This window comes from Castor canadensis, chromosome 9 (genome assembly GCF_047511655.1).
Source record: "Castor canadensis chromosome 9, mCasCan1.hap1v2, whole genome shotgun sequence".
Classification (NCBI taxonomy): domain Eukaryota; kingdom Metazoa; phylum Chordata; class Mammalia; order Rodentia; family Castoridae; genus Castor; species Castor canadensis.
In genome coordinates, this window is record NC_133394.1 from 119,243,064 (window position 1) to 119,259,047 (window position 15,984).

General features: G+C 35.0%; 1 protein-coding gene across 1 annotated transcript in view; it reads left to right on the forward strand.

Annotated features, from left to right (window-relative positions):
• The window catches only part of Kctd8 (potassium channel tetramerization domain containing 8), a 251,625-nt gene extending 235,954 nt beyond the window's left edge, over positions 1-15,671 (forward strand). Inside the window, exon 2 of the mRNA XM_020151093.2 lies at positions 14,326-15,671. Within this exon, the coding sequence (XP_020006682.1) occupies positions 14,326-14,786 (461 nt within the window). The 3' untranslated portion in view covers positions 14,787-15,671. The remainder of the gene's footprint in view (positions 1-14,325) is intronic.
• Positions 15,672-15,984: the final 313 nt, after the last annotated feature.

Sequence of the window (15,984 nt, forward strand, 5' to 3'; positions counted from 1 at the left end):
TCTTCTTATCTCTCTCCTGCTTCCTCCCTAAATGGTTTTGTAAGACATTGGAAAATATAAAAAAAATGGTCTACATCTTGCATCACTTCCCTCCCTTTTGCTTTTTTTCTTATCCCTTCTAGATCATATCATTCTACCATGCAGGTATATAAGTTCTGTGTTCTCTATAAAATCAATGCTATATTCTCGGTGAGTCTATAAACACATACCACTAATTAAATTAATGTGGATTCGATTCAGTTTTCCCGTAATTAGCTTTAGTTTGGGTTCTCTAGAACGTGATGTGCTAAAAAGCAGTATTTTTAATAAAACCTCTATTACCAAAAATTGAATTATAAAATAATCTTTTAATTATCAAAAGTAGAGCAATTTAAACGCATAATACTAAATATTTGTTGTAGTTTTTATAGTTGCTTTATTGTAATTAACAAAGATAAATTGACAGAAGCAACAAAAAGCAAACATGATTTTCATTGTTCTATGATCTATAATCATAGAATTTTTTCTGTCTTCTAGATGAACTTTGGCCTTTACCTTGCAGTTGTGTGTACAAAACTGTTCAGAGCACATTGAAAGTGAACACAGCAGCTGGCCATTCAAGCAAAGGAGTATGAGCCCCTAATCAATAGTTTAACGGAGTTTTTGATACTTCTGTAATGTTAATAAGCAGTTATAAGTGTACTAAATTGATTATATTAGTTTTGAGTTCTCATTAATGACTATTTAACCATTCTAGATCCTTATTAGGGATATTTTCATTCTAAAAGAAATGCATATATTTGAAATCTTTCAAATGGCACATGTATTAAGTAGTTTTTATGAAGTGAACAATGAGTAAGCCTCTGATTACTTTCACCGAACTACATGAAATCAAAACAGTGCATTTTTATGAATCCTATTTTTTTTAGCACTTCATAGATAGTTGTCATACCAAGAGCGTAATCTATTACTAGTGCCTCATAAATTTAGAAAATTCTATCTCCCGGCTCTTAATGAATAATGACACATACATCTGGTAATTAACTGGTTTTCTAAAAGTATTAAAATGCAATATTCTTCTGTGACATAACTATTTTGTTTGATCCACATGGAAGATTTAACCAGTGTATCTTTAAATCTTATAATGGTTTTATTAGCAGCATTCACAATCTTCTGCTTTTTAAGTTTTAAGGCTTTAATGTCAGAAAAGAACATTGATGCTGCTGCTCCTATTGAAACACTAGGTTTAGACTAAAGTGCACTATGAAGTGACATGAAAAGCTCAAGGCAGCTCAATGCTGACAGAATCTGTTCATTGTTTAATTAAGCTCTGGAAACTCTGAGCAGAAATTTCTAGCCTTATGTCAGAACCTCTCCTGATCAAGAGGTACTCATCATTGAAAGTGTAAGTCTTAAAGGTACTTTATGATACAAATGTAACTTTGATATTTTAGAAATTATAGTACCTGATAAGCCACAGTTTTAACATAATTCTCTTGTCCTCTCTGTTCCTTCATCATGAAGTTCCTTTTACAGTCTATGTGTTTATCCAATTTCACTACAAATTTTAAATTAGTATTCACATTACAAATATATAACTTTCCTTTTAACCATGCTTGTGTTTTAATTTGGACCCATCTAATAAATGTAAAATGCCTTTTGGACTTCAGATTAGTTAAGTCTGAATTCATAGAAATATGTGCTTCATAGCACAGTACAACTTCAGAATTTGTTTTAAAGTGAGAAAAATTTTAATTTGATAAATAGAGACAACTGGGTTAATGTGTCTGGGTCCCAGTAATAGTACAGTGAAATGAGTTAGAAAATAGTTTATCTTTTCATAGGTATAGCCTTTTAAATTTACTTTTTAAGATAGCCAGATGTGATATAAAATTATGCTGTTTTGCAAATGACCTAAGTAGATGATACCATTCAGGTAAAGCTAAGCACTTTTATCACCAAATTTTCACAAGTATGCACCTTACTTTAATCTTATAAGAGGATGAGATTTATGAGTAATGACAGCTCTGGTTTAGGATTGCAAGGAAGCTGGTTTTGATATGATTCTCTGGAATTTTGAGGCAGTTTATATCAGAGTTTACCTCAGCATAAGCTCTGAAGTTAGACAGAGATAAGTGTGGATACTGTCTCTGCCTCTTCCAAACGTAAACTGTCAAATTTCACAACTTCTCTAACACTTAGTTTCTTCATGTGAAAAATAGGCACAATAAGCACCTGCTTTATTAGTTACTGTGAGGTGTGAATGAAATGTTGTGTGTAGTACCTGAAGCATGGTGTCTGGTCAGTTGTAAGTATTCAATAAATGTTGCCTGTTTTTACAAACTTTAACTCACTTGGTAAAATATGAACTAAGTAAAATTGTCATGGACTGAGACTGATAGCATGTGCAAGGCCCTGGTGTTGAACTCTGGCACTTGAAAAAAATTGTCCTGATTTCACTGCTAAGTTTGTCCCTCTTAGCTCCTTATCTCTTATATCTAGCAACTATACAGGAAATGGTGACACACAGTAACAAGCTGCTATCAGATGGTGTACAATACTAATTTAACTACAAAATATAATGATTTATGTATTAGTTACACTGTGTAATGAAATGTAAATGACTGTGTATGTGTATGTTTGTGTTTACCTTACAGTTCTATTTCTTGAAACAGTTCTCTCCCCCAACCCCAGACCACAGGAATGGATGAGAAGCTCAGTCTAGACCAATTATAGTAATAATATTGGACCAACAACACCACACTGGCCTCAAGGAATGGGAGTATATTGCTGTTAGAAAAGCAGTAAATCTCTTCATTTTTCAAATTTGACATATTATTCTCATAATGGTTTTCTCAGAAACATACTCTGATTATGTATTTTTCTGCTTGAATCACTCCAAATTCCCCCAACAGTAACCTAAAATGTACATTTTTTAAAGAGTTAGTTTTATGATTAAGTATTAAATGTTAGAGTTCTCCGATGATGCATACAAAGATTAGAGCTGAAAGGATCTCTAGGAATCCTTCCAATGGATTCAGCAAGAACTAATGAGGATCATACCGTGAGAATGCAGACTCTGAGAGGCCGTTGATGGAGGTGCTGTGAAAGTGCATGTGATAGGATGAAGTAACATACATACGGGGAGTGAAACATAGAGGAGTAGGAGCTGGAATAGTGCAGATGAGTCCGAGTTTACAAATCTGGGTAATTACAAATAGTATGATGCCTTTGTAAGAAAAAGAAAAGAAAAATAGAAGGCATATTGACAGGAACTGGTTTTGAGGGAAAAGAATAGTGAGACTATCTTTTGGCACACTATTTTTGAATTGTAGAAGACAGCAAAAACATAGAATCAGAACCTCAAGGTGTGACCAGGGAGTAGAGATGTGTGTGGAGTGCGCAATGAATTATAACGCATGTTTTATGTGTGTGAATGTGTTGGAATGGTGGGTGGATGGCTTTGTTTGTATGTTTGTAGAAAGAGAAAGAAAATAGTGTATATGGAAATAGAGATGAGGTGAGGAGACTATAAACCTCATTCAAATAATGGTTCATTTATAAAGCTGGGGAGAACTTAGAATATGTATGCTATAACCATTTTTTTCAAAATGCTGGGGACTATTAGTTGATAGAGGGGACTAGAATCAGTCTATATTGCTCTAAAAGATATAAATATGACTACTGAGTGGCTTTTTTGGAAATGACAAATTACAACTGCAGATAGGAATTTTCTAACATTAGGGATACCCCCAAAATAGAATTATTTGCAATTTAATATTCTAGGCTTATCATTCGAGCAGGACTTTATACAGAAACAGGATGACAATCTGACAGAGCTAATGAAAGATTTTAATCTAATATAATCCTGTCATTAAGGATTATATTATGTTCACTTATATAGGATGATACAACTTACCTTCTACCAAGAACCAGGTATTAGACTAAATAGACTTGTATTACTTCCTAATGGCTGCTACAACTATCATAAACTTGACAGCTTGTGCAAACAGGAACTTAGTCTCTCACAGCATTGGAGGACTGAAGTCTGAAATGAGTTTCACTGAGCTGAAATCAAGGTGTCAGGAGGGCTCCACTGTAAGTTCTAGGGGAAAATGGTGCTTGCTTCTTCCAACTTTTTGTGCCTAGCCTGGATTCCTTGTTGTTTAGCTGCATCACTCCAATATTTTCTGCCTTCCTGGTCACATTTCCTCCCCTTCCTCTTTGTGTATCATATCTTCCCTTTCCTTTCTCTTGTAAGATACTTGTAATTGAATTTAGGATCCAAAGTATATTCCAAATAATTTCGACATTTCAAAATGCTTATTCATATCTGGGAAGCCTTTGTAATACAGAATAACATTTAGAGATTCTGGGCATTAGGACTTGCTCTCTTCTGGGGCCACTTTTAAGACTACTACAAAGCTCTTCCTCACACACATACTGACATAAAGGTACCCTTTCAGAAAGATGTCATATTTTTCATCCTTCTTAAGAAGCAGAATAGGAAAATGAATTTTAAAGACCTAGCTAGTGGGTATCAGTACTTGACCTCAAGCACAGTTTTGCTATTTTCAAAGATGGGGCACTTTTTTTTATCATACCACATAGTGAAATTACACTCTTCTATGTGCATATATGCTTCCACTTTGCATTTGTTAGCGTGATTCTGCACTGAGTTTTCTCCATAAGATGCTCACATTTATAAATCTCAAAGTAAAAAGAGGTGGCACGTGGGTTAAATGGCATGGAAGCTACAAGATTCTGCATCTCACTGAACATTATTGGAAATACTTGAAAACATTTATTGGCAAGCAGGCACTCAGGATCTGAAAGGATCCAAGAAATAAAAATCCCCTGAACTCTGACTTTCTGCCAGGATTGCTTCTGCTCTTCAAACCCCAGAGGGTTAGCCCATTTGGGGTTTTGTTTTGTTTTCTTTCCTCCTCACAAACTCTACTTCCTCTGTTGTCACCAAGAGTTTTATCTCAGGCTTAAGGCAGCGGTTTAGTAGTGTAGAACAGGTAACATAATTTACAACCAGCATAGTTTTATGCTCACATAAATTTGTTATATGCAACACATCATAAGTGCACCCCCAACCTGTATTTACAGAGCAGCTTTTTCCCACTCATAGCCATCAGATAAGTTGTAGAGACAACATATCATTAATCCTTGCCAAACACCTGTAGGTGTTATGATCCATGGTTTATAGATGCAGAACAAACAAGTATAGGCTTTTGTTCACAAATTTGAAGAACTGATAAATCATCCACCTCATAGACTATGTACCTGTGAATAAGGAGGTCATTAGAAGGCTACTTGGCATGTGAAAAAGAAATAAAATCTCTCACAGCATCAGTAATGAAGAGTGGGAGACTCAGATGTAGGAACCTGAAGTAAGGAGGGAATTGTTTTCCAGTTTTAATTCTAGGATCCTAAAGGAGCCTAGACATCTTTGTGGCTGTGTTTGTTTGTTTCTTTGTATTATGCACAAGAAGGATGAACATAACATAGAATCCTAGCTCCCTTGGATAAAATGTGGTAGGTTTTAAACATAGATTCCTCACAAGGTGCCTAACAATTTTGCATTTGAGAGGACAAGTGAACACCTAATTCTTTTCCACTGGACATATTTAGGTGTAAGCATCAGGTACAATTGTGTAAGTGACGTAGAAATCAATTGCAGAACAAAGAAAATCATTTTACTCCCATGTATGGTTCTCATGGTTCTCAAAAAAAAAAAAGAAAAAGGAATAATGTAGGGACTTTCTCAAAGGACTATTATTTTCAGTAACTCAGCGACTAGACTATGAAGTCCTTCTTATGGATCATTATGAAAGCTTTACTTTAGTCTGCTCCCTTGTAATTTGTTTGCCTTTGTTGTGCCACCTAGTTATACTTGGGTTTATCTTTTATAGTTAAAATAACACAAAACAAAACAGAAAAGAAAGAATTTCTCTGAGAATAAAACAATCTGTGTGCTTAGACATTGTTTTGCAGTTATTACTAATTTCAGCTAATGCAGTTTTACAGTTACTGAATTCTTATGGACCTAGTCACGGGTGGTGCTTCTAGTCTATGGAACTTGGGGAAAGAGGGAAAGGAAAAGAGAAAGATAGAGCATCAGTAATATCGCATACCACAGATGTGAAGGTAGAGGATATGAGGATGTGTATTGAAAGCTGTTGAAAAACGGGGGTGTGGGGGGTAAAGGGGTAAGGGAGAGCATTCAAAGGATTGAACAGACCAAAGTAAAGCACACTCACTGTGGGTATATATTGAGACACCACTTTGGGCATTGACTTAAATATTAATAATGAAAATCAAGACTGTAAAATAGGCTGTGTGTCTGGGAGAGGGAGTACTAGTGGGAGGGGGGAAGATAAAGGAAGGAGACTAAGGTGACAGTATATGGTTGATGGACTTCGTATACTTATATGAAACAGAACTAAAAAAACCACTTGCAATTGCTTTAAGTGGGTTGGGGAGGGGATGAGGGGGAGAGACAATGGGGGCAATGTAAATAATATACAATATAAGACTAATTGGAATTGTCATTATGAATCCCCCCATCTGTATAGTGAATATATTCTATTAAAAATTTATAATAAAGTTCTGAAGTTCTACCACTTGAGCTAGAACCATAAAACAAAATCTCTGCCAACAGTGTTACAGTGTGTGTATGTGTGTGTATGTATGTGTGTGTTATGTGTGTTTTGTGAGGCAAAACAAAAGGAGGAGGAAAGTTTAAATGAATACAGAAATAACAATTACTTAAAACAGTATTTTGAGATAGACTCAAACAAACTTCTATAGGTCATTAAATAATAATAAAAAACATAAAAAATCACATTCAAATATGGAAATGGAAGGTTTTAAGCTGAAAACAACATTTGAAACAAGCTCTGAATCTTTGGGGGAAGACGAAGTTTCTTTTGGAAACTCCCTTAAATGCTCCACTAAATGTATTTTCTCTCACATTTTTTTCCTAAAGCATTGCATTTGCTTATTTATTTTATTAGTACAAGTCTGGACTAATTGATGTCAGGGACTCTGGCTGTGAGGGGTGTCACATGTGTGTCCTCTCCTTGTAACAAATACTATTCCTTGTACATCATACATTTGTGGAATCAAATGGAGTTTTTTTTTCTCTTTGACTCAACTGCCTAATTCTTAGAAGCATGTGGTGCTAATATTTAAGATGGATTGGTTCATTCTGTTCAAGTGCCACATAACCATTCACACACCATTGAGTTTAATACTATTAAAGGATAATTGCCCTTCTGGGAATTATGCTGGTTGCAGAAAAATTTTACCTACCTAGTCTTTTTTATCATCACTGGCAGGTAAAGAGATGAAAATGAAAGGTTTTCTCAAGTGTGTAGTTGTATACAAACTTATTTAGAAATGCTTCTGTACTAAAAGAAGAAATTTAGAGATACTCTTATTGAAGAGGTCCACATCCAGAATTACCCAGAAATGTGGCCTTTTTAAAGGCAAATGTATTAATATGTAGTTTAGATACCATATTATCTACTCGAATGACTGAGAAAAGCTATCTTTTTCTTCCCTTTTATTTCAATGTAATAAGTCCAATTGAATTAGTCAAAAGCTTTGTTCTGCTGAGTTTCACAAGTTTTGGATCATTGTGGTGTCTTGCATTTTATTTTACTGAATGTAATGTTTTTACTGTTATTATTACTGTTGTTGTTGTTGTTTGCAGTGCTAGAGTTTGAACCCAGGGCCTCATGCAAGTTAGGCAAGTGTATCACCCTGAGCAAGATCTCCATCCTTACCATTGCTTTTAATTAACAAATTTTTGATAACTTATAATAGGATCCTTGTGTATTAATATATTCAATAAACTCCTTTTCTACATGAAAATTTTACATCTGAATCTCTATATAGTAGGTGATTCTAGAGTATAAACTAATAACAGTTTACTAATGTAGAATTTTAACACTTTAAATTGCTTTCTCATATATTATCTCATTTGACTGCAGTTCCTGTGTGTATAGTTAATTCACACAGTCAGAATTAGAATGGAAGTGTTTGGATTCCTCAGTCAATACTGTCAATATTCAAATAAATGAAAATGCCTCATGTGGTGGTCAGATGGATTCTTATACCAAATAACAATAAACATTTTTGAGCATTTACACATACCACACTCACTCAAAATACTTCACATCTATTGAATCCTTGCCATAACCCTTTCAAATTTAAACATTAAGAAACTGGATTCCAAAGAACATAAGAAACTTGCTGGAGAAAACAAGTTTAATAAGTTGTTGAACTGAGGTGTGAACCAAAACAGAAAGCACTAAGCAATCCTAGGCATCCTTCTTACTGCTGGTGTTTAAAAAATAAGAATAGATAGAATTAAACAGATATAAGCTGAAAATATATCCTAGGACTACACCCTAATGAACTTATAGAAAATTATCCTTGATCCCTGAAATTCTATAAAGTATGTTAGCAGAAATTGAATTTGGTTCCTTATTCCATAAGGTAATTTCTATCCATGGTAACCTTTTAACATTGACTGCTTAATATTTTATTAGAACTTTACAGCTTAGAAAAATCTCTTCTATTCATTACATCATTTAGAATTACAGAATTTTATAACATAAAAGAATTGAGGGACCAACCTCAAAATATTAAATGTGGACCAAACACTCTAAACTTACATAACCAGCACAGAGTACTTGCTTAGTTGGAATGCCTTGGTCAAGCTCAAATTCAAATCTTTCAAGGTTATTCGCAACTGAGGCCAATAGGAAAAGGGGAACAGGTACTAGAGAAAAGGTTAAATCAAAAAGAATTAACCTAGAAGGTAACACCCATGCACGGGAAATCAATGTGAGTCAATGCCCTGTATAGCTATCCTTATCTCAACCAGCAAAAACCCTTGTTCCTTCCTATTATTGCTTATACTCTCTCTACAACAAAATTAGAAATAAGGGCAAAATAGTTTCTGCTGGGTATTGGTGGGGGGAGAAGAAGGGGGCGGAGTGGGTGGTAAGGGAGGGGGTGGGGGCAGGGGGGAGAAATGAACCAAGCCTTGTATGCACATATGAATAATAAAAGAAAAATGAAAAAAAAAGGTTATTCACACACTGATGAAAACTATGAGCATAATAAAAGAGTATGTGTGTATATGTGTGTGTATATGTGTCACATCTGTGTCTTTCAAAAGTGCCTGTGGGGAGATAACCTGGGTAGCTTGTCTGCAGGTCTCCTGGGTAAGCAAGGCTGTTGTTCCCATTGAAAAACATTTTATGGATGTACCATTGTTGTCCTAGTCTATTTCATGGCAAATTGGCAAATGCAAAGTTAAGTAATTGTCCCAATATTTGAAGGTTTTTGGGTGTAACTATGCACTGAATTGAACTTTTTTTTTAAAAAAATAACTTTTAAATGGTAAGTCTCAGCTAAGAACTTTGGGTAGTCACAGATTTGTTGCCTATTCTTTATTAATTAAGGATGATTTGTTTGTGTAGTGGAAGAAAGCCTAGCTGTTGAGACCACCAAAGCACATCTATGTTTTATTTTTTAAACCAAGTCTGTTTGGTGCCCCAATTCACAAGACACAACGCTTCAAACAGACCAAAGAGATAACTAATTCAATTCTATATTATTACTTGAGGCATCATAGAAGTTACAATGATCATGCTATTCTCATATATGCAGGTCTTGATGATATTTAAATTATCATTCCTATGATGTTTAAGGCATTTCAATTGGTTTTGGACTGCTGAATAGAATGATGTAAAATTAAAGCTTTAAATTAACCCTGGATACCTACAATTAGCAGCAGACATCCACAAGAAACCTAGCCAATCAAAGTAAATCATTATTTCCTCTGAAATATTTTTCTCAATTTTATATCATAAAACACAGAAGTCAGTTAAGTATCTTAGTCCTAATTTGAATCCACTAGGTTATCTATAATGTTTAAAGTATGCTTAATCAAGTAGAATTTTTTTAAATGACTGGAGTAAATAAAAGGGAAACTGTTACTTATGCCTAATGACTTATATAGAGAACTTTCATGTTTTCAGATACCTGTAAATATGTGCATGAAATAAAATCAAACATTTCCTTTAAGTCATAATATAAACCTCTGAACCTATTGAGTCTCATCAGAAGTCCTTCTTGGCCACAGAAAACTTGTGAAATAGGAGTAGTAAAATTAGAAACATATAGGTTAATTCTCATTAATGTGTGTAACTATCTAGTTTTTTCAGTTCTTAAACCCATAGTAAATTCAGATCCCCAGCACCTTTTGCACAGATCTTAAACTTTACATAAGGAGAAAGAAAAAATATCCTAAAATGCCTTACACACTTTGAGCACTTAGTAATTAGAAAATACCACAAAGCAGACTGTGCTTTGATCGTGTTCTAATCAATCAATTGTGAGCAGGAAAAGGAGAAGGTGACACAGGTGTTAAAAAGCATGGTGAATGACATGGACACAGAATTGGATGAAAACTAAAGGCCGTGTGAGGAGTTCAATTAGGACTTCTTTTCTGAAAACTATAGGGATCCTTGGCCACACACTTGGCAGTCCTTTTCTCCACATCTTTGCATCCTAGTCTATGCAGAATTAGAGTAAGCTTGTAAGCCTCATTAAAAGAGAACTCACACTATGCATCTTCATGCCCTTCCTGATCCCAGCACATGTCTGGCACATAGTGGGTGCTCAGTACAAAATTTTTCACTGGTCCTATTGATGTTTTTTTTAAAGAATTCTTCCTTGATCTTCTGTCTTACAAGATGGAAATAATTCATTTCCATCACACATATGTTGTATACTGATTGTTTTATTGCCAACATCTACACGTGTGTTTTGGGGGTCATTTATCTTCATCAATAAATTACAATGCCATGATCAAACTAACAGTCTATTTAACTAACATACAAACTGTGTAACTTTTATGTCATCCCTGGATTATCTCATTAAGAATTTTTTCTCTCATCTGGCTTGATGCCTCATGGCTGTAATCCCAGGTACTCAGACAAGGCAAAAATTAAGAGGATCACAATATGAGGCCTGTCTGTGCAAAAAGTTATCAAGAACCTCATCTTAACAAGGAAGCCAGGCATGCTAATTCATGCCTCTAATCCTAGTTATATGGGAGGCATAAGTAGGAAGATCATGGGCAGATGCTAGACCTAGGTAAAAAGCACAAGATGCTATCTGAAAAATAACTAAAGTGAAAAAAGGCTGAGAACATGCCTCAAATGCCTGCCTGGCCCTGAAATGAAACCCCAATATTGTAAAAAAAAAGATTTTTTTCTCTCAGTTAATTAAAAAAAAAGTGAAGCATTTCCTTTGCTGGTATCTACTATCCTATAGTGGTGTCCATCCTGATGTTATTACTTTCCTGCTTAGGTATTTCTGTCTAGTGCTCTATCTTTCTGCCTATTAACAGGAAAGGATTTTCATCATCACCCATTTATCTAAAATATGAATTGATTTGCTTGGGTATTTGCAGCTTAATCCTTTACTCATTATTGGGAATGAAAATCTTATGTTTTCTGATGGGGGGGCTTCTGGTTTAAGGTGATGCAGAAGATTGACAGAAATAGTAAAAACCACTTTTTTTGCATTCTCCACTTTGTTCACAAGGTGAGTTTCATGCTTGCTTGGAAACATATTTATCCATAGAGATAATTAGATCAACACATGTTGCATCTCCACTGCCTGCATCTCCACATACACACCGTCAGCACACTGAAAGTCTGCAGGAATCAGCATTGACATATGTACATTCAAAACACTCCACTGATACACCTTGATATACTTTCATTATTGAAAATAATTATACCAGGTTCCTTTATGTGGTACCTTGTCTAGTCTCAAAATAACCTTGTGAGGAAAGTAGTGCTGCAGTTTTATGAATAGGCAAATAAGGCACACAGAAGCTAAGTAACTTGCTTAAAGCCACAGATCAGTATTTACTTCATAGCAAGGATTTGACTCCTGTCAGTAATATTCCAAACATGATATTTCCCAATATCACCACTAAGATATGACACCAATAAAAACAGATCCTTCTAGACAATGAAGAAGATACTAATGGTCAGTGTGGGTCTCTTAGCCACATATCCAGAGAGAAAGAGAAGTCACACACACTTAAGTAATTTGAGAGAGTTTAATATTGATAGTTTGCAAGAGTGTGGGCAGTACCCCAGGAATAATTGCTTGGAGACCTGAAGGTGTGTACCTTCTGGAGGAGGAGATGGAGGAGGAAGAGGGGAAGAGAAAGAAGGAGGTATATGAGCAAGATCCTAGTAATCCTGGGAGTAGGATGAGTTGAGTGTGTTGTCTTGCTACTCTTTATCATTGGCCAAATCCAACTGGAGACAAGAAGGCAAAGAAACCTAAGGAAGATGCCATGCCTTTATGCCTACTCAGGACAGAGGAGGATAGAGACAGGACCTGGTGAGCGCACCATGGAGCGTTAGCAGTGCACCTCCCTACTTCATTCTTAGCCTTACCCCCACAATCACTGGCAGAAGAAATTTAATAAAATGGAAGAAGATGAAAACAAGACAAAATAACAACTTTTAAAGTGATGGCTATGGTTACAAACACTTTCAAAATACCTTAACTCACTTTCTTCCTAAGAAGACATAAGCATTAGCATTTGTTCTAGTTCTACCAGATTGCAGATGAAGGAGGTTGAAATATTGGTTAAGACCTTCCTTCTAATAGATACATTTAGGTACATTTAAGTATTTTGGGGGGAGTCCAATTAATCAGATATATGTTTCAAACAGAAAAATCTTCTCATTTTAGAGATGCAATTCTATCAGTTTTCACAAATGTATACTGTCCTGTAATCAGCACCACAATCATAATATAAAATGTCATTCCAAAAAGTTCTTAAGCTTTTAAAAATCTTTAATTCTACTCCATTATATACATGAAAAGAACTCTTGCCTTTTTTAGCTTCTTACTTTTTCTTATTTTTGAGGCAGGTTCTTATTCTATTGCTTAGGTGGCTTTGAATTCCTGCCTCAAGTGAGCCTCCTGATTTAGCCTTCTGAGCACCTAGAACTATAGGAAAGAGCCTGACTTTGTGTCTTCTGTTTTTAAATAGGAAAATTTTTCTGTTGATTTGTCCCCTCACTCTTCTGAGTGAGCTACCCATGCCAGTTACTAACTCATTTCATATATATTAGATTGCATGGCATATCATAACTTCAGCTGAACCCATATTCACTAAATACCCCAATATCCAGGTGTCACCTTCATAAAATCAGGTGGCCTGGGTTCATCCCACTGCATCAAAAATCATTTTCAAGTGACTCCAATACCCAGCTAAAGTCTTCAAATTGAACCATTGTTAACCCTAGCTGCACAGTAGAACCCCCTGCTCAGTTGTTTGAAAATACTTCCTCTCACTCTAATTCATACAATTTGTTCATAAAAGACTTGGGTCTCTGAGATCTCTGAATGGTTCAGACTCATTTAATCAAGGTTTTATTATAGTTCTGGGTGTGAGATAGTGTTCAATAAAAGTTAAATGGAGGTCCTAATCCCACAGTGGAGCTAAGGAAAATAAAATATGCTCCCTCTTGGAAGTAACCTGCTGGTGTATTTGAAATAATTATCTTTGCAAACTAACACTTTCTGAAAATCGTCCTCCTAGGTAATTTACCTCAAATGCTAAGCTTCATATTTTAGAAGAACACTATATAATCTCAGCATAATATTAGGTCTGTATATATTTTTTAATAGTAAGTTCATAATTCTCTCCAAGGAAATAAACAGGAAGCAAGATTAAGAGACTGAGGATAAGATTTAAATCAGTTTCCCACTTGGAAGCATAAATGATGCTATTGCACCTCTGGGCGCAAAGACTGCTACTTTGTAAAATAGAGTAATGGTATTTTCTTGCTTTACAACAGGAAAATGAGCACACAAAGGACATCACCCAGTACAGTGCTTGGAACAGAAATGAACCAGCTGTCTAATGAAACAGATATAAGACTACCAAAATATACACATAATCTTTTTCAGAATTCTGGAGCTGGTAAATAATAAAAACATGTTTTTTAACATAAAGCTCTCAATGATCTGTTATGGCACAAATGCTCATTGAGCAAACCTCTTGAACTTTATTGTAATGAATAATTAATCACCAAACGGCATGTTTCAATGTACACTGAAGCCCTAGGTGTTGGGTTTAATCACTCAGATGTGGACTAGTGCAACAAACAGTGTTTTTCTTATGATAAATGTTTTTGGTTCAAAATAGAAATATAATACTTAATATGATTTTACAGCTTATTCATTTGTTTTGCCCTTTTTCTTTTTCTTTTTTAGGACCACCTCAGAAAATAGTGTCACCTAAACAAGAACATGAAAGTAGGAAACATGAAAAAGTCACAGATAAAGGAAGTGAAAGTGGGACTTCTTGTAATGAGCTCTCTACTTCCAGCTGTGACAGCCACTCAGAGGCCAGTACTCCCCAAGACAACCCACCCAATGCTCAGCAGGCTACAGCTCACCAGCCTAACACCTTAACATTGGATCGCCCCTCCAAAAAGGCACCTGTGCAGTGGATGCCTCCACCAGACAAACGCAGAAACAGTGAACTCTTTCAGACACTCATCAGCAAGTCTCGAGAAACAAATCTTTCCAAAAAGAAAGTCTGTGAGAAGCTAAGTGTGGAAGAAGAAATGAAAAAGTGTATTCAGGATTTTAAAAAAATCCACATTCCAGATTATTTTCCAGAGCGCAAACGTCAATGGCAATCTGAACTGCTGCAGAAATATGGGTTATAGTTATGATTATATTCCTGTGGTATTTTGATGACATTCAATGTTTACTACAGTATCGCACCACCTGACTAATGGTCGGTGTGAATTTTGCTGCTCTTCCTTTTGTGAACAGTGGATGTGGGACAGTATTTTATTTCATTATTATTTTGTTGTTGTTGTTTTTGAAACATGATTTTAAAATGAAGCCAATAAATGTTGAATCAAAACGGTTTATCTATCTAATTCAAACCATTTTGCAGGAATGAAAGTGAAATGTGCATGATCAAGAAGCTGAGAATCCTGATTTTTGAACTGTGGCCAACTGGACACGTTTGTCATTTTGTAACTCACCAAAAACAAATCATCATATCACACCAACTAAAATGACAATATGGGTGAAGCACCATCAAGTAAAAATTTTAGATGATGGTTTTAGGTCCCAAATCTAAAACTGTTTAAATGTTAATGCAATAAAACAAGTATTATTTTTTGCATGAGCACAATGTTACAGATAAAACACAAGAAATAGGAAAGATCTGTTTGTTGCTTGGAAAGAAAATATTATAAAATTAAAGCAAAAAAATAAGTTTCAGGCAAAGCCTATAAATGTAAGCTGTCTAGAAGATTGAACTTTCTTTGTTCCAGATGTGCGATTTTTTTTTGTGTATGTTTATGGTGTTTCTGTATGTTAAGATGGTGTAAATATGCCTTATACTGTTGTGTTGTGGCATCGACATTCATCTATTAATGCTAGTCCTGATTCTTTCTGTGAAATGAGTCTTTTACATCAGGCTGTGAAAATTGGTATAATGATGCTCTGAAAGATCCTATTATTATGTTAATCAAAATAATTGAGGGAAATGGTAAAGAGCTTTATGTATTTATTAAAAAAGGAAAAATGTGTTACAATTTCTTTATTTCTATTGACTTTTCTTTAAAAATATTCAATTGTTTTATTGTTTTTAGATTTCCTTTAAAAATCCATATTGTAGAATGATCTGTTCAGACTTAATGCTGGCAAGTTTAACTCAGATGGAGGTATCATCAGATCCAGATAACCTTGGCATTGATTAATAAACCCGTAGCCCACAAGAAAAAAAGATTTCATCCTAGAATGCACTAAAATTTTATTTTAGCTGACAACCAGATTTAAAGTCTCTCCAAATGCAACTGGGAAGCTACCTCTACAAACAGAAACACAACAACAAAAAACCTAGTCACA